The sequence below is a fragment of the Pseudorca crassidens genome, chromosome 16, assembly GCF_039906515.1.
Source record: "Pseudorca crassidens isolate mPseCra1 chromosome 16, mPseCra1.hap1, whole genome shotgun sequence".
Classification (NCBI taxonomy): Eukaryota; Metazoa; Chordata; class Mammalia; order Artiodactyla; family Delphinidae; genus Pseudorca; species Pseudorca crassidens.
Window position 1 is genome coordinate 10,095,432 of NC_090311.1, and position 25,775 is coordinate 10,121,206.

General features: G+C 47.2%; 1 protein-coding gene across 14 annotated transcripts in view; it reads left to right on the forward strand.

Annotated features, from left to right (window-relative positions):
- FGFR2 (fibroblast growth factor receptor 2) overlaps positions 1-25,775 on the forward strand; it is a 103,902-nt gene that overhangs the window by 17,736 nt on the left and 60,391 nt on the right. For 6 of the 14 annotated variants that reach the window (XM_067709203.1, XM_067709205.1, XM_067709204.1 and 3 more), the window contains exons 3-5: positions 9,844-10,110; positions 10,999-11,076; positions 21,764-21,933. In XM_067709203.1, coding sequence (XP_067565304.1) covers positions 9,844-10,110; positions 10,999-11,076; positions 21,764-21,933 — 515 coding nt within the window. The remainder of the gene's footprint in view (positions 1-9,843; positions 10,111-10,998; positions 11,077-21,763; positions 21,934-25,775) is intronic. The other 8 variants (XM_067709209.1, XM_067709211.1, XM_067709210.1 and 5 more) reach the window with 2 other exon arrangements.

Genomic DNA, 25,775 nt, shown 5'->3' on the forward strand with positions numbered 1-25,775 from the left:
GCCTTTTTTTTTTTTTTTTTAAAGTGGTGGTAAGATTTGCTTTTCAGAAGATTGCTCTAGTGGCTCATGAAGGACACAGGGGGCGGCCCACGGGTGATGGGTTGGGGGGTGTTGCATAGCTCTTTCGGAGAGATGGTAGAGGCCTGGAGTAGTGGGCCCGTGGGACCGAAAGCCGCCCTTGCTTTATCTCCAGAGCTGTTGCAGAGACAGACTGAATAGGGGAGGAGATGTGGGGACTGACGAGGTGGGAGGCGAGAGGGAGCAGAGGTGCTTTCGGGTGGATTTGGAGCTTGCGTTGATGTCACGTGGTGACTCCATTCAGCAAGAGGCCAGAGGAGGAGGTTGAAGGTCATCTGCCTGCTTTAGATAGGACCTCTGTAGACAGCCAGGTAATGTGTTCCCTCGGGCAGGTGGAAATGTGAACCTGCAAGCAGGGGCTTGAGTGGCATTGCCATGTAGGGGTGGGAAAAGCTGCAGAGATGGAGGAGATCAGAATACAGGGAGAAGGACCAGAGGAGCTGGGGGTGGAATTCAGAGCGTATCCACAGGTATGCGGGGCGGGGAGGAGATTCCCAGAAGGGCGGGAAGGTCTCCATGCACGTTCCTGTTCTTGAGAACACATGTGCACACGCGTGTGCGCACACACACACACGCCAGCAGAAAACAGCAAGCCGCTGTAGGTAAATAGGCGCTGAACTGTGTGTCAGGGGCTCTCCCTTTCCTATCATCGCCAGCCTTCCACGCTGAGAAGACCTGGTCAGGGCCGTTTCCTCCGTTCACGGTTAGCCAACTGCAGCCCCGGAACAAGGCTTTCAGCCACAGGTTCTTCCCCACGGCTGGTACTTTTGAGCACTCGCTAAGTGCTGGGCACTGTGCTTAGTGCCTTCCGTGCACTGTCAATTATGGTTGTTCCTGGTTTGCAGGGGAAGAACGACGAAGTGATTAGAAAGCTGAGGGCCCTGTCCTGGGTCACACAATTTCTCAGTGGCAGAGTTGAGACTCAGGCCTGTTCTGAGTCTGGTCTTTTAACATCCCCAGCCTGTCCTTGCCTTTTCTGAAGAGTCACCAGGGAGGGGACAGAAGTGAGGCTAAACGCTAAGGTACCACAGGGAACATCTCCAGGAATTGAAGGAGCATCGGATGAGGAAGGTGGCCTCCCACTCTGTACAGTGAGGAGGGCTGCCTGGGGTCAAGGGCTGCCACGAGGACTTGGGGACAAAACTGTTTTGGGGGGCAGAGGATGGGTTTTTCAGGACCGGAGATGATGATGTCTGTTCATTTTACAGGCGATGCCTCTGCAAGCCCACTTCAGGCAGATCCCGTTCATTCCTTCATTCCTTTACCTCCTCGCGACGCCCTCATCCCCGCTCCCCCCTTTTCCCTTCCTGGTTGTGGTGATACAGGGAGTACAAAACCTTCTGCTGAGAAAAAGAGACAGATTTTCCAGTGGTCTCAGTCAGTCGGCAGGGCCAGCTTTTTGATGATGTGGTTTTTCCTAGAACAGCATGCCCTAGGAAGCCTAGATTTCGAGAAGGGCCAGCCTCCTCCGCCGTGTCTAGCAAGCGTGTTCCCAGAAGGCAGGCTCAGGGCCTGGACGACCAGGGGGCTGAACGCATAGGCTCGCTGTATATCCGACCTGGGGCAGGGGAGCTACTTCGACACAACTCTTAGCGCCAGTTTCTGCTTCCTGGGCACTGGATACCCTGATGGCTTGTCTCTCTGGGAATTGGGTTTTGAACAAAGGGCTCAATTTTGAAGTTCTTCCTCAAGCAAAGCTACCAATATCTAGGGATTTTATGCAGGTGCTTCTGTTCCGTACCCTCCTCCTGGTGGTCCCGTGGGAATTTTGCTCTCCGAACGTGAGTTCGATGCACGCGTTGTGACCGGGGGAAAACCTCTTTTGTGTCCCTCTTGCTTCCTTTTGGAGGACACTATCATTCATAGCCTAAAACCTTGGATCAAAAGAAGATGGGATGCTGACAAAATACGGGGTGAATATTTCCGCATTTGGGGTCCGAATATTGGGCGATAACGGTGGCTCACTCTTAAATGTGTACTTTCTTAGGCACTTTACTATTTCCACATTTTTATTTTCTCTTAGGTAACAACGTCATTTCTTTTCAAACTTGGAGAGCTGTTCACCGGGTTTCTCAAAGACAGACCTAAATTATATGAGGGGTGCGCCTAAATATATAATTTTTAATGGTTACCATATTGGAAGCATTAGCCATTATCCCATCTGATCACCAGGAATGTGAGCCAGGCTAGAGTTTCTGGAACAGTCAGGCTACTGTGGCAGAGACAGCTATGAGTGGTTGTCCTGGCCCCCGTGATACCGCCAAGGAGAGTTTTAAGTCCTGACGTGAGTCTGCAAGACACCCCGACAAAGGGTTGGAAGAGAAAACTGCAGCCTGTTTACTTATCTGTGTTCCAGGGCTTTGAATTCTTTGAGGCCCCCATTTTTATGTTGGCAGTATTTCTTGAGGTAGAGAACTTTCATCTTTGTATTGTGCAGAGTATTTGTCTCTCCCTTCCCCCCTTAAGGAACAAGTAGTACCCAGGCCTTATAAGGCCTCTGTTTGAGGCCCGGATTTTGTCTCCTGCAAGCCCGTTCTCATAAAGGAGAAGCTTCGAGCCTGTCTGAGCTGGAAACAGCCAGCTCTGCTGCTGCCATCTGGGTGTCTGCGGAACCCCCGTGCTAGGGCACGCGAGGGTGGTCATTTCTGACTTGAGTGCAGGGACACCAGGACCTTTCAATCTTTCTACGGCTAAGCTTTGATGCCACCTAGATGGAAACCATGCCATAGAAAAGTGTGGGCTTCGCTCTTCCAAAGCCCCTGTGCTCTAAGACACCATGGATTACGGAAAAGCAATGCGATATAGATGTCTGTCTGTCCAGACTCCCTCCGTTCCGGCTGGTAGAAAGTACTTTGGCAGTGCTGTGTACGTGAGGGATTCTGTATTCTGTTCCTATGGACAGGAACTGGGGGGGTGGCCAGTTGAAACTTCTTGCCGGGACTGGAGTGTGGCCTCTACGGGCCATCGTAAAGACCAGGAGGATGAGTCTGCAACAGACACTTACCTGCTCTGTGCCCTGTGACACTGCAGTGACGTGTGCAGCTGCGTCCTGTGTATTTCTTCTGTCAAGACAGTGGCAGCCCCACAGCAGTGATATTTATTCCTCTCGTGCGAGGTGGCGGAAGGTCGGGAGGGCACCAGGAAACCAGGGCTGTTTTACTACTCTTGCCTCACATGCTGGTGTCGTAGTTCCCGGGGAGGCCTGCCACCCATACGCCCTAGCAGGACACCCCTTTCCCTGTCTCTTCCTCCCCTCCTCTCTTGCTGAGGAATCTGTTTAGGGATTTCTTTCTCCATTTCTTCCCCTTCCTGGAGGAATGTCTTTAGGGCTTGGATGCCCCTGACTTTCTCAGATGGAGGGACCTCAGGGGGGATGCATTCCAGGGGTGACCCCCCTGCATCCTTGAAGCCGGGGCTCCCATTTCTTAGCTGTGATCATCTTGACCTTTGAAAAGACACTGGTCCCTAGGAAACCCCAGAAAAGGCTGAATTTGTGTAGTTAGTTGTCCCCTTGGCATATGCGGCTCTTTTCTTCCTTAACAGTTTAAATCTGTCATCCATTCTCCACGAAATGATTGGACAGGGCAAGACGCGGGTTTCCCATCTGTTCTCTGTTTGCATTTGGGCGCCATTTCAAAAACCACACGGGAAAAGTTTATAGGCAAACATTATAAAAAGTGACAGTCTGAAGTGCTGCTATGGCTGGTACGGCAGCATCAAGTGTTACCTGAAATAGCTCCCTGTTCCAGATTCTCTCCTGTTCCAATTCTCTCCAATTGTCTCAAGACGGCCTCCCGATGACACCAGGGAAGAATTCAGCTGGTCATGTACAGCGAAGTCCCAGAAACCACAGCCTTTTCTGACTTTTACAAGACTTGCCCCTCCCTGGGCTCTGCTCACCCCCAGCAAGGATTGGTTTCGCTGTGTTGATTTCCTGTGAAGTAAAGCTGGTGACATCAGCGTGATGTCACACCTCTGCCCTGATCCACTGCGGGACTTGGGGTGTCAGGCAGCCCTCACGTCCTCAATCTCCTCTCCGCAGTTGGAGGCCCCTCAGTTCTACATTCCAGGAGCTCCCAAAGCATCCTGGCTTCAGAGTTTCTTAGGGGTGGGAAGGAGATGCAGCTCCGAACAGGAATCACACACCAGCCGTGTGCAGTGGCGGCTGTTAGTCACACCATTCACTTTTTGATGAGCTGCAGAGATGCCCATCTCTTATTTTTTAATATCAGATTAGTCCATTCATTGGAAAGCAGCTGTGTGATAAGATGCCACTTGTGCTTCTCAAGTGTTTGAAACTTGTGGGGAGAAAGTTCAGATTGATGCAACCGAAGATCTGCACAGCCGAGCTGCCCCCGCCAGGCGTGTGGCCTCAGCAAGTAGAAACACGTGCCTTTTCGTCCTCCCAGAAAGTAAACTCAGCGCCTTGTTTGTTTAACACTTTTAGGTACAGAGACAAAGAATGTCCAGCACTGGTGTGTGCGCTCCAGCCTTCTTGCTGCTTTGTGGATTGTAATTTATATTATGAAAGAATATTACGAGGAAACATTTTCTGTCCGTGGAAGCCTCTGAAAGAGCAGTTGGTGCATAGCAAAGTGGCTTCTGGAGCCTTCTCCTCGTTGTGTTTTGGTGAGAACAGATGACGGAAGTGTTGGGCTGTGTGTGTGCTCTGCATGGATTTCTCCACTCCTGTCTGTAAGAAAGAGTAAAAAGTATGCTACAGTACCAGAAAAAATAAATGCAGGAGATATTAATATTGCTATAAAAGGTATCGTTTAAATCTCTCAGGGAATACTTTGCCCCGTGTCAACCATCATATTTTATAGAGCAGGCCGTGCAGCTTGGTGGACTCAAGGGGAGGCATGACCTGTGACCCTGGGAGGTGATCACATCACAGTTAGAGGGGTGGGTAGGGTACCGCAGATGCAGCATCACTGATGTCAGAGGGAACCGGCCCGTTGTCTCCATGGAGCAAAGTGAGGTCGGTACCACTGTGGAGGTGTCCACAGAGCACTCGGGAGCACGTGGCAGGGAGTCACCTGGAGGATAGCGGCACAGAAGAGAAACCAAGCCCCAGTGGCCGCGTGGGAGGGGCAGGGACAGAGCTGCCTCCACTGAGCCAGTGGTTTGGGTCTCGGGCTAAGTGTCCGTACCCTCGGATGTCTTCGATGCAGGAACCTACGAGCTGGGCCACGGGAGCTGCTGGGTGGCCTGGGATGGGTGTGTCGTTCTGCCCCTCACCCCCACCATGTGCCCCACTGGTCTTCCCCGACTTTTAATCCCCAACCTCTTCTCCCTTCTTCTCCCCTTTCTATTCACTCTCCCATCCTCCCTAAGTTGCGCTTGAAGTCCTAGATCATGCAGGGGTATTGCTGGGTTCTGCCGGGGTTCCCCAAAGCCGCCACAGACCCCCAGATGAGCCTGTTGTGAAATAATCAGCTGGGAAGGGGGAGCACACACTTGTAGAATCTCCCACTGGTAGTAGTTACTGGTTTCAGACCTTGAAGGTGGATGGCTTAATGTTATGAATGAACATTGTTATCTTATTGATGTATTTTGGGGAATTATTTTACTACCCTTGAAGCTTATCATCTAATTGGAAAACTGGGTGACAGGTTTTTGTTTTTTTTTTTTGCGGTACACGGGCCTCTCACTGCTGTGGCCCCTCCCGTTGCGGAGCACAGGCTCCGGACGCGCAGGCTCAGCGGCCATGGCTCACGGGCCCAGCCGCTCCACGGCATGTGGGATCTTCCCGGCCCGGGGCACGAACCCGTGTCCCCTGCATCGGCAGGCGGACTCTCAACCACTGCGCCACCAGGGATGCCTTGGGTGACAGTTTTTGTTTGTTTTTTTTTTAAAGAAATGAAATCCTTTAATTAATTTATTTATTTTTGCTGTGTTGGGTCTTCGTTTCTGTGCGAGGGCTTTCCCTAGTTGCGGCAAGCGAGGACCACTCTTCATCGCAGTGCACGGGCCTCTCACTATCGCGGCCTCTCCTGTTGCGGAGCACAGGCTCCAGACGCGCAGGCTCAGTAGTTGTGGCTCACAGGCCCAGTCGCTCCGCGGCATGTGGGATCTTCCCGGACTGGGGCACGAACCCGTGTCCCCTGCATCAGCAGGTGGACTCTCAACCACTGCGCCACCAGGGAAGCCCTGGGTGACAGTTTTGACCTGGTTTTCCTGGAAATTAAAACCACTCTTAGTATCTCAAGTCACCTTACCAGTCCTTTTGACCTGGGAGCCAATCATTAGTAGCATCACTCTGTATCCATGGCGATACAAATCCAAGGAGTCTCTCTGATGATCCTCCGAAAAGAGAGCCGCTCGAGATCGTGGTAGTGTCTTCAGCCTTGAAGAATGATGGAGATAGTGACCGTCATGGGCCCAACAAGGTATAGTTGGAAGGTCAGGTTCATATTGAATGGCTTGTTGGATTCTCAAGATAATATCCTGTTTTGGGGGCATTCTTGCTTCTCAGGAGATGAGGAGCTGAGGCCGAGAGCCTCGGTAGGAGCAGAGTGGCCTTGGACCTCAGGGCTTCATCCTTTTCCCAGGCAGGCCGCACGCACTTAACCAGCATCTCCTGTGTGTCCAGCCTGAACAGGACGTGGTCCTTACTGCCCCGTGTTACCTCCTTCTGCAGCAGCAGGTGGTAGTGTCCTTTCGGTGATGTTGGTCCAGCATCTCAGATACTCCTGGTTTCAGCAAGACTTTGTGGTTTACCCATTTCAGATGAAGGAAAGGCTTCTCAGTCAAAATGCTTTCCTTTAAAAATGGAGAAATCATAATTCCACCTTTGTCCGGAGGGAAATTTTTCTGCATCATAACTGCAAGTGTCTTGCTTTTTTTTCTTTTTAAACAAACAAAACAAAACAGAAGCAAAACAGTATTAGAGCTTTCCAGTGCCTCCATGAAATAGGGACATGGCTTCCCCTTATCCGAGGGCCAGGACAGAACAGGTTGGCCCTACGGGTCCTGGGCTCTCCTTTAAGGGAGGAAAGTGTTGCAGCTTCTGACCAGCTGGCTTCTTGCTCAGTCATCTCTTGATGACCAGTTCTGGCTCAGAGGAAAGCAGATTCCACAACATTCTTGGTAACTTGCTGATCATACAATGTGGTTGTAATAAATATCGATTATTTTATGACCCAGGCTAAGCCACTGGCAGCTCATCCTAACATTGTGGGTGCTGTTTCTGTGATCAGTTGTTGGAGACCCAGGACCCAAATGACATCTGATCCTCGCCTTGACCAGCTGTGAAAGGGGTGGGCCAGGTGGTCTTTGGGGGCCCGTCATTTCAGATATTGACTGGCCCTGACTCTAGGAGGTGGGAAGAGGAGATGCTCTGAGATTACGGGCCAAGCTGATTCCTTTGTTCTTCTCCGTTTCCCCTCTTACCCGCTTTTCTGCTCAGGATCCAGAGTTCAAAACATTTTTATTAGTCCCTGAATTCGGCAGCATTATGACTTAGCCTTGGGAGGCCGCATCTGAGGACCTTCCAGCTCAGTTCCCAGCAACATCTTTTAAGCATTGCTTTGCCCTTCACTTCTCTCCAGAGAAGACTTCTCTGACTATTCTATACAACAGGAGTTGGTGAACTTGCCCTAAAGGGCGAGACTGTAACTATTTTAGGTTCTGCAGGCCATTAGGTCTCTGTTTCAACTACTCAGCTCTGCCACTGTCACATCACAGCAGCCCCAGACAATACGTAAGCATGGCCGTGCGCCTATAAAACTTTGTTTACAAAGACAGACGATGGCTGGGTTCGGCCTGGGAGCTGTGGTTAGCCAACTCCTGCTTTGGAGCCCGGAGCCTCCATCTCTGGGTGTGCCGCTAACCTGCTGAATCTTCTCCCTGACACTTAGGACCACCCTGCATGCTTTCTCATTTTGTCGATGTTGTATTTATTGTCTGTCACCCACTGTAATTAATATCCCATAAGTGCAAGGACTGTTTTTGTTTCCTGTTGCTTCTTGAGCATCCGGAATGAAAAGCAGCGTGGCCCGTAGTAGGTGCTCAATAAATAACTGTTGAATGAGAAAAACAAACTTTTGAAATGTAACCTGCTTGTCATTGGGGCTTTCTGCCCTTGCTTTGGGGTGTGTTTTTCCATGTTAAACATGACTTCTATTTTCTCCTCTTTGTGTGGTAACCTCCTTATGTTCCCATCCTGTTCAACGTCTGGGCCCTTCTTGGCGTGGATGCCTCGGTGAGGCTAGGGGTGCCCCTTTGGGGGGCCCTGGCCCTCCATGTTGGCTGGCGGTGGTGGTGGGGAGAAGGATTTTTCTAGAACCAGATGCGTGCGGCTCTTGCTGGTCCTTGGATACAGGGACTGAAACGTGAAGTAACTTTCTTTCAATCTTATGTGGGAGATTGGTCCAGGCCACATTCAGAAGGACAAAACAATTGCCTTGTGATGTTGCCCAGCTTTGGAACCGTCCCAGAGCCGGGAAGCTTTGTGTTTTTCTGGGCCTGGGACTCTGGGTACCATTCATAGTTCTCCCTGTGGAGGATGAAAGCCGATTCACAGACCCTCGTGGGTCCCGGCTGGCAGCTCCGGCTGTTCTTGACGCACGGCTCCTTGTCAGTCCTTTCGCGGAGGCTGGATCCTGCCAGGTCCCATCTTGCCCTGTTCGAAATGATCACCTTCCATGCGTCTGCCTGGGGCAGGGGAGGGGCTCACAAAGAGCCACAAGACCTCAGCCCTCGCTTCAGGATCTTGGCATCTCCTCTGGACAGGACAAGTCCCTCAGGAATGTCGTCCGTCCCCAGGAGCTGGGGAAGAGGGGAGACCCGCTTCCCTCTGGGCCAGGGTGGCTGGTGGCACTCCCTCATCCGGGAGGGCACGAGTGATTTGGGCCTTGAAGGGCGGGTTGGTGTTAGCGTGGAGGCAAGGGAGGAAGGAACAGCCCTAAAGGAGACAAAGGCCGAGGCCTGAGGAGGCTGAAACCCAGGGTGTATGGCAGGGGCTTTTGGGCAGGGAGCGGTCCAGCTTTGCGAACGGAGCGACAGTCCTGCAGCCTTCAGCAGCTTCATTTCAGGATCCATTTACGTGTAATGGGGGCTGGGGACCGCCTCTTGGCTCCCTGGGGGCATTTTTCTCTTTTCTGTTTTGACATTAACGCCTTCAGGCTATTATTATTTTAAGGGAAAGCAGTGTATCCCAGCTCACCCAGCGCCGAAGTAAGACTCCAGACCAGCAATGTTCCGATCTGAGCCTGAGAGTTTGAGGCATTTCTTTTTAAGAAGCTCAGATTTATGACAACAGGCAGAGTCAGCACAAATAAATAGGGGTGTGTGTGTGTGTGTGTGCGTGCGTGCGTGCGTGTGTGTGTACACAGCCATGCAGTCATGTGGAATTAAACCATTTGTAAAACACACGATCTCACAGATTAAAAACGCCACGATGATAGACTTTCCCGGGGGTTACAGTGTAAGCAGGCTTCGGATTGATAATCGACTTTAGAGTTTTCTTGTACAGTGTCTTTCCAAGTTGGGTTTGGGTTTGTGTTTAACGCTCTACAGTTTGTGGAAACTCAGTGGGGCAGCTTTTGCCGGGTGCTTCCTCTGGTTGGTTTTGGATTCTCCTCTTCTCCTTGGTGAGGGCGGCTTCTGGGGGTGCGAGGAGAAGCAGACACCCTGGGGCCATTTGCAAAGCATGAACTGCCTCTCTTGGGAGTCAAGGGGCCTCCACTGACCTTTGTTGGACGTTCTCTCCTTTCCCTCTTTCCCATCTGTCTCCGTCTTCTCTCTCCCACCTTTCTGCAGAGCCATCAACCAAATACCAAATTTCCCAACCAGAAGTTTACGTGGCTGCGCCCCGGGAATCGCTAGAGTTGCGCTGCCTGTTGCGAGATGCCGCCATGATCAGTTGGACTAAGGATGGGGTACACTTGGGGCCCAACAATAGGACAGTGCTAATTGGGGAGTACTTGCAGATAAAAGGTGCCACGCCTAGAGACTCCGGCCTCTATGCTTGTACTGCTGCTAGGAATGTAGACAGTGAGACTGTCTACTTCATGGTCAATGTCACAGGTGAGTTGGCCTGCCAGCTGTCTGCTCTCTCTCTTCTCTGTAGCCATTTTTCTGGGTAAAGTGTTATTGGACAAGTGAAATCATGGTGGGATCTGCTAATTGGATGCCAGGCACAGAACTTCACAGTTTGTGATTGATCTGTTGTTGAAGTTCTTCTACGGGACCTGGTATATCAGAGAGGCTGGTCGTTAAAAATGACGGGATTCTCATGTGCACAGTAACATTTTTCATTTAAGACAGCACACTTTCCTATAAGTAAAAACACATCTTTTTTTTTTTTTTTTTATAACCCCCATACCACCGGCATCCTTGGCATTTAGAACATAGAATTGAAACTTGGATGCTGAAGATTTCTGCTTCCTTTTGTTAAAATTTGAGTTTCTCTCCTTGACTTTTCTTCCATGTGGTGAGGAGGGACTGCACAGGACCCCTTTGCAGCCAAGTTTAAAGTTCCGCTTTCAGAATATTAGTAAATGGTCAGAAGGCCACACGGGGGCTAAGTTTTTCTAGCGACTAATTTGCTTTCTTGAAGTAGACCCCGAGTGCTGAAAGCTTGTGTTGGAAAGAATCTTTGGATATTACACAATCAGTAAGTTCGTTGGGGACTCGAGTACCATTTGAAGCTTAAAATCCAGTTTCAGTATATCCAATTTTATAGCATGTTTAAATAAGGTGAAAGCAAAAAACGTTGAGAATCATAATATAGACGAACTATCATCATGGAGTGAAAATTTAAGCCATTAAAACCATCTTAACTAAACACGGTCTCAGACTTCTTGCCTGGGTTCCTGGGTTGTTGAATCCCCTTTCCAGAAAGACTAAGTTGTAGATGATTGCAACCTTTGGCTCAGCAAAAACACAACCATGGATATGTTCTTTTGAATACAGATGCCATCTCATCCGGAGATGATGAGGACGACACAGATGGCTCGGAGGATTTTGTCAGTGAGAACAGTAACAGCAAGAGTAAGTAATTGCTGTCTCTGAAGGTCCCCGAGAGAGGAGAGCTCAGTGGGAAGGCCTGACTCTAAGCTGTCTCCCTGTCGACTCTTCGGGATGCTGTCGCCCGCGGTCCCCACCTCTCTCTGCTGTGTCTCCTCTCTTGACTTTCAAATCTGAGAATAAACCAGTGTTACTGTACACCCTTCTCTACTGTTTGTTCTTTCTTATTGTGTCAGTAGCCACTTTTCTTTTGAAAGCAGTTATGACTTTTCTTTCCTTGGTTTTCCTTTTTCCTCTGGCTTCTTGCTGTTTGGAGACGTAAAGCCAGCAGAGCCGTGTAACATCCTGGTCTCGTTCATAACCGTCGACGGTGCTTGGCTTGTGCCAGTGGTTTTCCACGGGGGGTGATTCTCCTCCTTCCCCCTCCCCAGGGGGACACTGGGCAATGTTTGGTTGTCTCAGCACAGGAAGTTGGGGGGATGCTAGTGGCTTTGCAGAGGCCAGGGATGCTGCTAATAAACATCTTTACAATGTACAGGGCAGCCCCATAACAAAGAATTATCTGGTCCAAAATGTGGATAGTGCCAAGGTTGAGAAACCATGGCCTTGTGAAACATTAGTGCTTGCTGAGCAGAAATAAGGGAAGTGTGTCTTACGTTGCAGATAGAAAAGGGGGGCAACGAATGCTGTTTGCGCATTTAAAGGCAGTTAAAGCACTGCCGTAACTGACACTAGGAGGCCTTTACATGGTGAGTGAGAATGTGGCCTCTCAGAGCTGGGCAGCCTCGGTTCAAATGCTGCTCCACCACTGCCGAGTTGGGTAACCTTGGGCAAGTAATTTAACTTTTGTGCCTCAGTTTCTTTATCTGTAAAATGGGAATAATCACAATATCTTTGGGGGTTATGAGGATTAGTGAGTCCATATTTGTACATTGCTCAGAAAAATATTTGTGAGTGTTTATTCAATAAAGAAGATCAAATATTTCCAATAACATGGTTGGAATATTTCCAAAGTGATTTTGCATTGGTCAGTGGCATTCTTTGCTCAGATGTTATATGCTACGTTTTCTCAAAAGGATATTACTTTAATAACTTTAAACAAGGCCTAAATAATAAGATAATTCGTTATTAAAATAGACCCAGGGCTTTTTCAAGGAAGAAGAGAAAAATCCATGTTGTCCGGCACCTGGGATAATGTTTTGCTTAAGTGGGGAACTGGATTTGTCTCTTGAGTCTCCTAGCAGCTTAGGCAGAAAGGGAGGTATTTTGGCTCATATAGTTTTCACTCTTTGGCAAGAGAAAGCTTGCGACCACTAGCATCAGCGTCACTTAAGAACTTACTGGGAATGAAAATTCTCGGGGCCCACCCCGGACCCACTGAATTAGAAACTTTGGGAGTGATTCTGATGCACAGGAAGCGTAAGAACCACTGGCTTAGGGATTCACACATGCAGATCTGCTTCCAGAAGGAGTTTATTGTTAGCGATCTCGTTGGTAAAACAGTGGGTAATAAGGCGAGTGAAAGTCTCTTCCGCTGTGCTTTGTACCAGCCTTCTAATGAGGTGGTTGTTATCATTGCGATTTAGTAATAAAACACTGGTACGTTACAACATGCCGCTCACTTCTTATTAGTTCTCTGGCTCCGGCAGGAGAGGCAGTGACCCTGACAGTGATGAAAAGGGTCTGCTCTGGGCCGACTCTGGGCTGGCTGCTGGTTCAGTCAGTGCCCCCAACGACCAGATAAGGTGGAGACAGGAGTTGTTTGTGTTTTATTCATTGGCAATCTGTGATTCAGTGAGCCAATAGCCGAGCCGCAGTTCAGTCAGAGAGGCCTGTTGCATGTCTAATCACAGCGCCCCTCTGCCAATACTCAGGGTGATGACGGGGGTGAAGGGAGGATGCTCGCACAGCTGTTTACAGCCCTCAAGTGGTACCCGTGTGTGGGAGCCATTGCTGGTGACGGGGACATCAGATTCAGCGCAGTTCTGTTGGCATGCCTGGGAACCGTGTTGTTCTGGTGATCAGTCCCCTGCCTAATAACACGTTACCCGGAATATGCAGGAAGTTATCAAATGTAACGGCAGGGTAGGCTGAATGAACTGAATCTCTCTCTGATGACTCTCTTTTCATCCTGAATACTAGTCCTGACTGCTCAGTGCCCAGGTAGGGCCAGGTAGTAGAGTGTTGCATTTAAGGCACGCCAGCCCACGTTGAGTGAATGGCCGTGCCTTCCTTCACCTTGCAACCAGGGTTCTTTGTAATTAGCTCTCGAATGACACCAACTCTGCCCCGAAGTGGGTGCTCTGCAGTGATTAAGGGCTGGTGTTAGCTGTACCAGGCAGATACTGCTGTCGGGAATTGCCTCTGTTTGGTGCCTGTGAAACATTAGATGCGATTTAAAGTGATAGCAGTTCTTAGCTGGCTCCTTGGCCTCTGCCATCTGTTAGTGTGATTAGGCCGGTCTGATTCACAGGTGCAGCCTGGGGCAGCTGAGATTAAGCAGCTGTGGCCCGTGTGGACAGAGGAATGCCATGGCCAGGGTAATTGGCAAGGCGGGGAAGGGGATGTTGCCATTAAGACAATTTTTTGCCACCTCGAGTGTCAAATGCCTGACCTGATTAATAGGGAAAATTGTAGAAGCACTGAATTCTTTGCATTTTCAGCCGCCTGGAAACCACTCATGTGTCCAAATTGATTCCTTCGGTGCCTTCTGATTGCCTGGAGATGCCACTGGGGTGTGTTTGAAAGTTCCCCTTCAGTGAAGTTAACAAATGATGCGCCAGTAACCCTGTGCTGACAGTGATAGCTCTGAGCTTCTCTGAGAAGGGTTTTTCTCTTTTAGGATTGGTCTACGTTAGTTCTCCATCAAGTGACTCCAAAAATAGATTGTAGGTTACTCTCATTGCTGGTATTCTTGTTTATCTAATTTTGTCAGTTAACTCTCAGAAGCCAAGCTTATCTGCCTGGTAGAGTTCTTCTTAGATTCTGTACGGAGTACAAAAAGTATGGGAGTCAAATATAATGGCAAAAAGAACAGTCAAAACTTAAGGCAGGATTGTTGCATTTTGGCCGTGAAACTGGTATCCGTTAACCTCCAGGTCCGATTTGAGTTTTATAGGAACGTACTGCAATGTTCGGGTTGATCTGAACTCTTACCTCATCCTGCGAGACCCAGCTCAAAAGTGGGCTCCTCTGTAGGGGGTTTCCTTGTTTACACTGGGCGATTGAGTGGCTTTGACTGTTGTTCACGGGTTCTGTTGTATCACAGGTAGTGTACCTTGTATCACGTGTAGTATCACGTATCTCAGACCTGCCTTTTCTGGTAGATTGCTTCTGGAGGGCAAGGACTAGCCTGGATGTTGAATGAATATTTTGTGGAACTACCGTCCTCACGTATATCTTTTACAGATCCCATTAAAAACAGAGCAGCGTTCAGGTTTGGTTTGTACATTAAGAGAATAAGCTGATGTTTCTCAAAGAGTATCCCTTGGAACCCTAGTTCGGCGTAATTCTCTGCCAAAAATGACTCGTATTTTGAAATGAATTTGGAAAATACCTCATACCGTGACCTTTCTTGAAGACTTACAGTGTCCATCAGCCTGTTACAAGCTCTGGGAAGTTCTGTAGTAAGACATCTGTTTCTTTTTGTCCTTTCCCTGGGTTTTCCAAACTTACTGACCGTAAGACCCTTTTTAAAATATAGCATCTATTCACATCCTGCTGCACGTGCTTTGAAAATCCCCGCAATGGGCTGATTTGATTGATCTGACTGCCTCCCCTTTAAGGCAAGTTCTTCCATCACAGATGTGAAGGGCATTCTTCGGTCATATTTTAGCAGCTGACTAGCTGATGACCTCACACTTGACCAGTGCTAGACGTTTCCCTGAGTGGAACAATCTTGTGATGTCACTGCGAGCCCGGCTGCCAGGAAATAATGCTGCTACATATGCCCTTTGGTGAAAGAGACTTTCTCCGGACAGAAAGTTGTGATTTCAAATGCTAATTTTTGAAATGCGTCCAGGTTGAGGATTTTGAAAAGGTTCAAGCTTTGTGCTTTAGCTTAAAAAAGCGTAACTTAACTAGTCCTTGCCTTCCCTAGGTACTAGGTATCTTAATGGGTTATCTGGCAGCAAATAGATAGACGTGTCTGTCCGTTTTTTTCGAGGTACTTTTTATCACCTCCGGCTTGTGTTTAAGTGATTCCTGTCTCTGAAGAACTTGAGACTGACTTCTTGGGAAGGGCATGAGTGACAGAAGGTTCAGGTTGGCTGCTTAACTAGAGGGAATTGATAGTAAGACAGTCGTATCAGGTGGAGTGGTTCTTCCTATTGAGTAAAGAGAGAGAAGGTAATTTTCTATTTTGGCTTTATTTTCGTTCAGAACTGCATCTGCCCATCCTCCATATTAGGGAGAAAGGCAATTTTTTTTTTTTTGTTGTTGTTGTTGTTGTAAGCAACTGGGGAAAATGAAGGTTCTTGGCCTGAGATTCTAAACGTTCATTGATAGACCTGCTGATCGTAACAGTTCACCGTCTCCTTGGCTCTAATTGAGATTTTCCTTGGAAGAGATCGTACCTAAGTTGGTAAATCCTGGTTTCTTAGTTGTGTTGAAGTTTCCAGGAACTGAAGAAAACAAATTTTTAGAAAATGTACCAGCTGCCTAAAGTTTTTGAAACACCTTTGCGGTGAAAACCTCATTACAAGTTTGGTTTGGGTGTTTTATCACAAAGGCCGGGAGTGGTGTTCCATCCATTCGGCCAGATTGAGCGTCTTTTCTTTCTCGGCCTCCCCTCTGGTCCAGCAGCATCACCGGCCACTAGCGGGTTCTCTTTTGAAGGCAGAGCCTGGGAACTCCCCCAAGCAACTGGTCTCCCAGTGGACTTAGGCGTTTCACATGTGGGTCGCTTGCCTGGTTTGTTTTAATGTATTTCTTATTGAATGCCTTGTTGGTCAGCAAGCTGTTGTTTTAATGAGATTTCTCCAATAAAGCCCCCCTGAGCCCCACAGTCACACCTTCACTGACATCTCCATATTTTGTTGGATTTGTTTTCTGTTTCTCTGTGCAAAACTGAAGACAGATGAACTGCAGTCTACTGCAAGGATGGGGTAGAGCTCTCAGAGACGTGCCTCCTTCCCTCATCAGGGGTCAAAGCATTGAAATGTCCTGATTAGTGATATTTTTAAAGGCACTAATTATAGACTTAAGACAGAGGCCTTAGTGAGGCTTTAGAGAGTTTGTGAGACTTAATCTAAGAGCTGAAACAGGCTGTTGTTTTTTTTTTTTTACATCAATAAAAATACAGTTGGCAGTCATCAGCGGCCACAGCTCACATAAATCTTGAACTTTTGACTTAATTACCATGGGAGAGTTCAAAGGGCAGCATGGAGTGGTTGAAAGAGCACTGCTCAGGGAGCTGGAGACTTGGGTCTAGCCTCAGCCCAGCCTCTGGCCATGTGACCTTGATCAAATCACTTAACCTTTCTGGATGACATTGATCACACCAGCCGTTGGGCCAGATGGTCACTGAGGTCCCTTTTGGTACAGTGGTAATTTGAGTCCATGTTTTTCCTTTAAACCACCAGGCTGTATTCTCTCTATTTGGTGAGAGAGAGAGAGAGAGAGAGAAGACCATAAACCTTCAGTGTCAGGGTGGGGATACGTAAGAGTTTTTGTGGGAGCTGGCTCAGCAGCCCATGTTTTCTCCTTGGGTTTAGGTTGCAGGGTCAAAATAAATCCTCTGATCCTATCATTTGTTGACAGAATCAATATCTGTGTAGAATATAGATAGATACCTGGAAAGAATGTTAGAACCGGGAGGGGCCTTATCAGAACATTCAGTTCAGCTCCCTCATTTTATAGCTCAGGCTTTTAACAGTCGTCCATCTGGTCCGTCCATCCATCCATCCATCCATCTGTTCAATAAACACTTGAGTGCCTGCTTCACAGTCTGAAGGTGGCTTGAGCTGCACACTCCAGGTGATCTGCCCTTATTGGTCAGCAGACATCGAGGGGAATATATTTCAGTCGAGAAACACTCTGGGCATGGAAACAGACATAAATAACCAGGAAGATGGTGGACCAGAGAAGGAATGATGAATCTTTATTGTGGGTTGAAGGGGGGTTAAGAAAGGCTGTGTTGAGGGAACCTTGAGGGAAGTTTCTGTGGGGTTATGAATCTGCTTAACCAGCCACAAGTTAAGAGACTTCTGTTGTATTAAATTAAAATTCTACTTACTTGGTATTATTACTAACATACAGTATCTGTTTCAGTGTAGAAAATGATAATGAGTCAATACGCTAAACCTTGATGATGGGCTTGTATTTATTGATTTATTTTGGCTAGGTCTTACTGTTCCCTTAACTTGGTCGTTATTAGTATTTAATGACTAAGAGAATGTCGTTCTTTTGCTGCATACTACAGCAGAAGATTTGAGAGTGTCAGAGCAGAAGGGGCCATACCTATCATCTAGGTCAACTTATTTCCTCCTGATTTAAGTATAATTCATGTTTTATGCCATCAGGGGCTTATACCACGATTCCGTCTCTATTAAATAAATCCCTAAGATTATGTCAGGGAAGGCGTACAAAGTGGATGCCGTACACCTCTTTCAAGCAACATGGTGTGGCCTTGGCCATCCGTATTGAGCATCTACTGTGTGCTAGAGTCTTCTCTGCTTTTGTAGATCATTAATTTGTTAAGTGAGTTCCTCCTCCAAATGAAAGTTGTTAATGCTGTTCACAGCCTTGGGATAGAGAGGCCTCATTAGGTAGAGGAGCTTTTTAGGAGCCTGGTCCCTGTTTCTCTCCAGCTGCATTGTAGTTCTTGGGGTGGGCACCCTGGCATTTCCATGTGTCCAGACTGCAAACATAGCAGGAAATATTGAAGACAGGAAGAGTTCGCAGAGGACATAGGACATTGATGATGGAAACACAGCAGAGCCATTCCTACAGTGTAATTATTTTTCTGGACCTTCCAGATTCTTCAAGTTTTCCATAAAACTAGTTTATTTCAGAAAGAGCCGTTGTAAAATAATAAAATAACTCCTCCCCTCCAGCATATGTTCTTAAAAAAATTCGTGAGCTTGACTTCTTAAAGGAAGGCCTCATCGTGAAAGCACATGGTGCCTGTGTGACGTTAGCACCCGGAGTGGTGTTGGACACGGAGTTGGTGGTGACCCATCACTGCCACTCAGGGAACCTCGAGAACTTGGCCTGACGGCCCTTTTTGTTGAGTCAAGCTTTGCCGTTATTCAGAGAAAACGAATGTTGTGAATTCGGGTTTCCAGTGACAGTCATGTAGGTGATTGGCTTCTACTTTGTTGATTAGATTTCACGGCGCCTCACCCACCTGCGATCTCTGAGCCTTTAGATGAGACACACGGTGCCCACAGACTTTATTTAAAAAGATTTTTTTTCTGGTTTTTTCTTTTTTTTTTAACATCTTTATTGGAGTATAATTGCTTTACAATGGTGTGTTAGTTTCTGCTTTATAACAAAGTGAATCAGCTATACGTATACATATATCCCCATATACCCTCCCTCCTGCGTCTCCCTCCCACCCCTCTAGGGGCTCACAAAGCACCGAGCTGATCTCCCCGTGCGATGCAGCTGCTTCCCACTAGCTATCTGTTTTACATTTGGTAGTGTATATATGTCAATGTTACTCTCTCACTTCATCCCAGCCTAACCTTCCCCCTCCATTGGGTCCTCAAGTCCATTCTCTACGTCTGCGTCTTTATTCCTGTCCTGCCCCAGGTTCATCAGAACCTTTTTTTTTTTTTTTTTTTTAGATTCCGTATATATGTGTTAGCATACGGTATTTGTTTTTCTCTTTCTGACTTACTTCACTCTGTAGGACAGACTCTAGGTCCATCCACCTCACTACAAATAACTCAGTTTCATTTCTTTTTATGGCTGAGTAATATTCCATTGTATATATGTGCCACATCTTCTTTATCCATTCATCTGTCGATGGACACTTAGGTTGCTTCCATGTCCTGGCTATTGTAAATAGTGCTGCAGTGAACATTGTGGTACGTGACTCTTTTTGAATTAGCCCATAGACTTGAGATGAGAAGCATGGCTGTGTGTCTGTTTTGCACAAGCAGATTTTATAGGTGCAGGTTTGATGATTGAAATTTCACCCCAGGGAAGTGGCTATCTGCCAGAAATTCCAACAAAATTCTTTCACCCTTGTCCTTAAATAATTCCTCAGGCTCCAGGAAAAAGGTGCTGGTTGCCAGTGTGCTCTTGCCACAGGCCAAGACTGTACAGGCCCATGTGGCCTGGGGATCCCCATGTGGGTTGCAGGCTCACCAGCAGCTTAGCCCAGTGACGGAGGAGCAACGCAGCGTTCCTAGTTGCTAAAGCTGAGTCCTGTTTTTCCACATAGGGAACATGGAAATCGTGCCTCTTGGTACGTAAGCACACGTCTGTTGATTTCTTTTTATATAAAAATGCAAAGACATTCCACGGGATCAGGGCAGCTGTAATTGATGGTATCTGAAAGAGCCACTACATTAATATTTAGCTAATTCGTAGGAATAGGCTATTGTGTTTACTTAAACAGATAACATGAATGCAGACACCTGACAGCATGAGGTATGCTTTTCATTTAGGGCAGATTTGTAAAAGTCTTTGTGTAGCGACAAAGCTCATTATTTATTTTGTGCTCTCACTGCTTTCTTTTTTAGTGGCTGTGGATGGAATTTTTCTAAGTAGGAGCTTTTAAAATGAAAGATGATTGAAATTGTTGCAGTATATGCCAGGCCCTGGGAGACTTATGATAAACAGGAATCGAGTACTCCCTGGGGAACCCTCAAAAGAATAGGTGTGTTTATGGGCATTTGACACCCCAAGTCAAGTGGCTACCAAGTTGCCTACTCATTACAGATGCAACTGGATTCAGAGGAAAGAAGGGCAGCTCTATTTTCTCCCCCAGCTCCCCTCCCGCCCTCCCACTGGCCTTTCTCTCTCTGGTGCACATGACTGACAAGTTTTGCCTCCCTTTGCTCTGCCTTGGCATCGTGTCGATACCCCACCACCTTGACACTTAGATAAGCAGAAGGATAAAGAAGATACAGCATGTCCCCGTTAAGAAGTCCCTGTTTCACCTTTTATAGCAGGTTTCAAGAGCAAGGGTGAGTCAAAGAAGGGTAGGTGTTTTGGATGCAGTCTTTCCACTTTCTGATTCCACCACGACAGCCTGGCTGTTAAGTGAAGGGCATTGTTACCTCGCCAGGAACGAGCTGTGTCATCCGCAGAACAGAGGAGGAAGCTTCTAAGTCTGCATCATAGACAAAGCCCCTTCCTACGCCCGTTTTTGCTTCTGGTTTGTGGAGGGTGTGTGCTGCTGCTCAGTCTAACCCTTGTTAGAAATAAGCACTTATGGATCAGTCTTCAAGAGTTTTAGTGTTCTAGAATGTTCTAGGATGTTAAAGGCCCTGCTGATGGATGCTTTGGGGAGGATACAGGGATTTTGGTTACCTGTTTGCTGAGACAGAATCACGCATGTGAAAAGTTAAATTGCTGTATAAGATTTCATTGGAAATCCTGGGCAGTAATAACGGAGGCAGTGTGCCTTCAGCTGAGGCTGTCCTGGACGCCAGTCCTGCACGTTCAGAGAGGTTAAAGGTATGGATTCCAATGCTTTGGAGAGTAGGTAGGAGACCAACAGTGGGCTCTGCAATCAAACTGCCTCGGATCACATCCTGGTCGCGCTTCTTCCTAGTTTTGTGGCTGTGGGCAGATTACTGCTCCGTGACTCAGTTTCCCCATCCCTAAACAGGGATTATAATTGAATTGTGTCAGGATTAATACAGTAAACACGTGAGAGCTTTGGGGGCTTTGTCTGCAAATAAGAAGCACCCAGTCAGTAGTGGTCATGAGCCATTATTAGCAGGCTTGAAGAATTTATGGCAGTATTCCCGATTGACGCTGTGACTTTAATTTAGAAAAAAATGTCCTTCCTGTGGTAATTGGAAAAGGTGTCTCCTTCTTTGAGTTTAAAAAATCCCTAGTGTTCCTGTCTTTGAGGGCTCCTTAGAGGGCACAACAATGTTTAATTGGCAGCCTCCTATTGAGTTACCTGCTTAGACGTGCTGGTAGAATTATGGCATTCACAACCACCATTCGAGAGGAAAGAAACCTTTTTTCATTTTTCATTTTAAAAATTAAAACATATTTAGTAGCATGGCTTGTTGACTTGTCATATAAAGTGCTGGGAAATTAATGAATCCTCCCTGAACTATTCTACCCTCCTGGGATAAGTTATACTATTGATTACCCTTTGAAGTGCCAATGGATAAATTGATGTGGCTTTTGGGCACAACCTGTTTATGTGTATGTGTGATCCTTTCATAGGTGTGGTGATCTAAAGTGATCTAAAGCTGTTGTTACGGTGTGTGTCGTCCCCGTGTGTCTAAAGTAGCATTTAAAGCATGGTTCATGCATTTATATTCTGGCACTAAGAACAGGGAGAGAAGCTTCCCTGTTAATAGACATAAACTATCAAGCAGCCCACCCCCAGGGGCCTCTGGGAGGCCAGCTGGAGCAGACTTCAGAAAATGTTTCCCTGATGTAAATATTACCCAAAGATTTTGAAAGCGTCGGATCATTCACCTACAAAAGAAAATGATCTTACCTGTTAGGATTTAATGATGGAGATGAAGCTATCCATCTACGTACATTATAATGTCATTTTCCAAAACAGGGGCACCGTATTGGACCAACACAGAAAAGATGGAAAAACGGCTGCACGCCGTCCCAGCAGCCAACACTGTCAAGTTCCGCTGTCCAGCTGGGGGGAATCCAACACCAACGATGAGGTGGCTGAAAAACGGGAAGGAATTTAAGCAGGAACATCGCATTGGAGGCTATAAGGTAGAATGAAGCTTTCAAAATATTCTATTTCTTCAATTTTTATTTCTTTATTTTTTTAAGTAGTCAAAAGTTAACAGGAACTAGAAGGAATATTCTTTTTTTAAAAAATCAATAATTATCATAATTGATCGTTTCCATGTTTGATATTTTAAAAAATTTACCCTGGACTTGCATGTAATTTTAAAGTACAATCCCCATTTGTGTTGTTCTTTATATGAAGAGAGTTTAGTAATAGAAGGGTCGAAAGTTGAGAGTCTGTTTTCTATATGTTTTATGGTCTGTAAAACTAAAACTGAAGCGGAATTTGAGAAGTGTTGTAAGTACAGTTGCCCTATCTGAGCAGGATTGTATGAACAGTGGATGGACTTGGATGAGAGACTGGGGTATGAAATACTACTCATTAAGAGAGAACACTTCCCGGGACTTCCCTGGTGGCGCAGTGGTTAAGAATCCGCCCGCCAATGCAGGGGACACTGGTTTGAACCCTGGTCCGGGAAGATCCCACATGCTGTGGAGCACCTAAGCCCGTACGCCACAACTACTGAGCCTGTGCTCTAGAGCCCACGAGCCACAACTACCGAGCCTGCGTGCCACAGCTACTGAAGCCTGTGTGCCTAGAGCCCGTGCTTCGCAATGAGAGAAGCCACTGCGGTGAGAAGCATGTGCACCACAACGAAGAGTAGCCCCTGCTCACCGCAACTAGAGGAAGTCCGTGCGCAGCAATGAAGACCCAACACAGCCAAATAAATAAAACTAAAAAAAAAAAAAGAACACTTCCAAGATGACAGAGGCAATCTCCCTGTCCTCCATCCTCAAGGATTCTGAAGAGCCCATTACAGAATGTGGTGAAATATAGTCTCATCACTCACTGGGGAGGTTGAAATTGGCAACCATTTCCCTGAAGATGCCTCTTCAGGCGTTTGTCCATCCATTGAGCAAATGTTGATCGAGTGCCCTCGTAGCAGGCACCGTCCTAGGCTCTGGGCAAAGCATGGCCCTAGCTTATCAGGGCTCCTCGTCCAGCAGGAAGGCAGACAGAAGAGCTGGCAATCAAGACACTGATATGGGTGAAGTTAGAAGAGTAGGTTGTGCTGTGGATGTGCAGAGAGGTGATGTTGGCTCCTTGGGAGACTAAGGTAAAGGAGATCAGGAAAGGATTCTAGGCTGAGTTTGAAGGAAGGTTGTCTCAGAAGAGTGATGTGGAATCTCCAGATCATTTAGTGTGGAAGGGGAGAACTCTACGAATTTAGTATATAAGGATGACTTAAGGAACCTTACTGTGAAATTCTTTGGTGCATTTGGAACGTGAATGGGTGTATCAGTTACCCATTGCCTTGTAACAAATTACCCCAAGACCTGGCAGCTTTTATAACAGCATTTATTCTCTCACAGTTTCCATGGGTCAGGAATCCAGGTGTGGCTTAGGTGGCCTTCTGTCTCAGGGCCTCTCACAGGAGGGTAATCGTGGTTTCAGTTAGGGCTGGGGTCTCATCTGAAGGGTCAGTGGGGAAGGATCTGCTTCCAGACTCACTCATGTGGTTGTTGTCAGGATTCACTTCCTCGCAGGCTGTTGGACTGGGGGCCTCAGTTCCTCACTGGCCGTTGGCTGGAAGCCACCCTTTGGCCACATGGGCCTCTCCATAGGGCAGCTGACAGCATGGCAGCTAGCTTCCTGAGGGGGAACAGACAAGACAGAGGAGAGTATGAGGAAGATAGATGTCACAGCCTTTGTAACCTAATCACAGAAGTACCATCCCACCACTTTTGCTGTTTTCTACCATTAAGTAAGTCACCAAGGGAGGTGATTATTGAGGGCACGAGTATCAGGAAACACGGGGATCACTGGAGCATCAGAGGAACCTGCACAGTGGATGAAGCAGGATATGCATCAACTCAGGCCCCAGGTCCTTAAGAACCATGTGGGAGAGGATTTCTTGGTGGCAGCAGTGTGATACCCAGGAGGACTTTCCCTGATGTACCCCTTACCTGTGTTAACACAGCAACATCACTTTAGATGGCACGTGAGTCCCTGTCCCATCCCTGCTGCGCTCAAATGGGGCTTCCCTCCACACAAAGTGCCCCGGAGCCCTTTCCTGAAACACTATACACAGTTACTCATCTTGAAAGGGTTAGTATTTTCGTCTGTAGGAACTTTTGACTTTTGTTTTAACATTGAAAAATTACTTTCTAGAAGCCAAAACCCAGAGGATAATTGGGAAAGCCTATGAGTAAATTTCTAAGCGCACGTGTGGGCAGTTTATGTGTGAAGCAGATGTGAAACACATCTGCTGGAAGGTGGATGCCTTTGAAGCCGTGGAGTAGAAATACTTGGGTTGTCTTCTACGACTCCTGCTCATTGGGGGAAGCAGTAGCAGGAGGACGATTTGTCTCTTTGTTCAGTCCTTAGATTGGTACAATGAGATTGGAGGTTGGCTTTTTTTTTTTTTTTTTTTTTTTAAAGAATGAATAGACAGAGATTTCATTAGGTGATGCTGGTTGTAAAGGAAGAGTTAAACCACTAAAATCGAGGCCCCTGGGATTGTTCTAACCACCAAACGTTCTCTGAAATCATAACTGATGCAGTTCCAATGATTTATTTAAATACAACTTGAGTATAAGAAGGGTGGTCAAAATCTTGGTGGTTAACTCATTTCCTTCCTCAAGAAAGTCTGGGAAATGAGTGCAAAGGGTCAGTGAGCCTCCAGAAACTCCCGGTCTCAAAATAAATAGGACCAACATCATTATTACGGGGAAGGAGCTTTTTGCAAATCTGAATTAGTGGTTACAAACACGCTGGGAGACTGAGGGCGCCGAGTGAGGAAATGCTGCTTGCTTTTCAACAGGTGCAGTTCGGTTTTGATTATTGATGACAACACTCCACTAAATGAAGAGCAGCTAATGTTCTAAAAGTGAAACTGGGAACCTTTAGCCTCATCCCGAGGAGGCACAGACGACCAAAGTATTTTTGTTGTTTGATGTTGGAGTCATTTCTGGAGTGAAAGAGAAATGGAATTTGAGTGTGTGGGGAGAAAAATCTAAACTCTGTTTTTGTTTTCAATGAAAAGGGCAAACAAAAGGGAGAGTATTACACCTTTGGAGCGGGGGTGGGGAGTGCCGGCCGGCAGTGATGCATCTCTTGCCCAGCTGGCCTTTCTCTGTGGGCCTGACTGGCCTGGGGGCTTGCCGCATCATTGCAAGGGTAGTCAACCTGGATTCACAACGGTTGTGGCATCGGTCATTCGTTTTGGGAATACGGGACACCCTTAGAAATTCCATTGAGCCCAATGGGCTTCTGGGACTTGAAAGGAAAAGACAGAGATCTCTTACCTCCTGGGAAAATATAGTTACCTAAAGCCTAAGTCTTGCTAATGACGTGTTAGACCCACCCCAGGTCCCCAGGTTCCTAGGCCATGAAGTCACTAAAGGTCACAGAGGTGGACTCCCACCTGAGGGCCACCCCTGCTGGGCTGAGCTCCAGGGCAGAGGGGGGAGCATGGTCGTGATGGGAGGTTTTCCCTCTGATGTTTCCCTTTGTTACCTACATACACTTGTAAAGAACTGTGTCTCTGAACATGTGACTTGAGGGATCCGTATTGTACAGTTTGTAGTTTCCATTCCTCGGCACTTCCCCCCAAAGCCGAGACCTAATTGTTCACGTGGAGGGCCCGACTGATGTCCAAATGACCCCTCCTCTCACTCCCGTCCTTTTGCTCTTTTATTTAATGAAGAAGCAAAGTGTCAAGTTTTCCAAGATGTATTTTTCCAGAAAGCAAGACCTGAAATTTCCCACAAACAAAATTGTGATTTTTTTGGTGTGCATTTCTGTGATTTTTTTTTTTTTT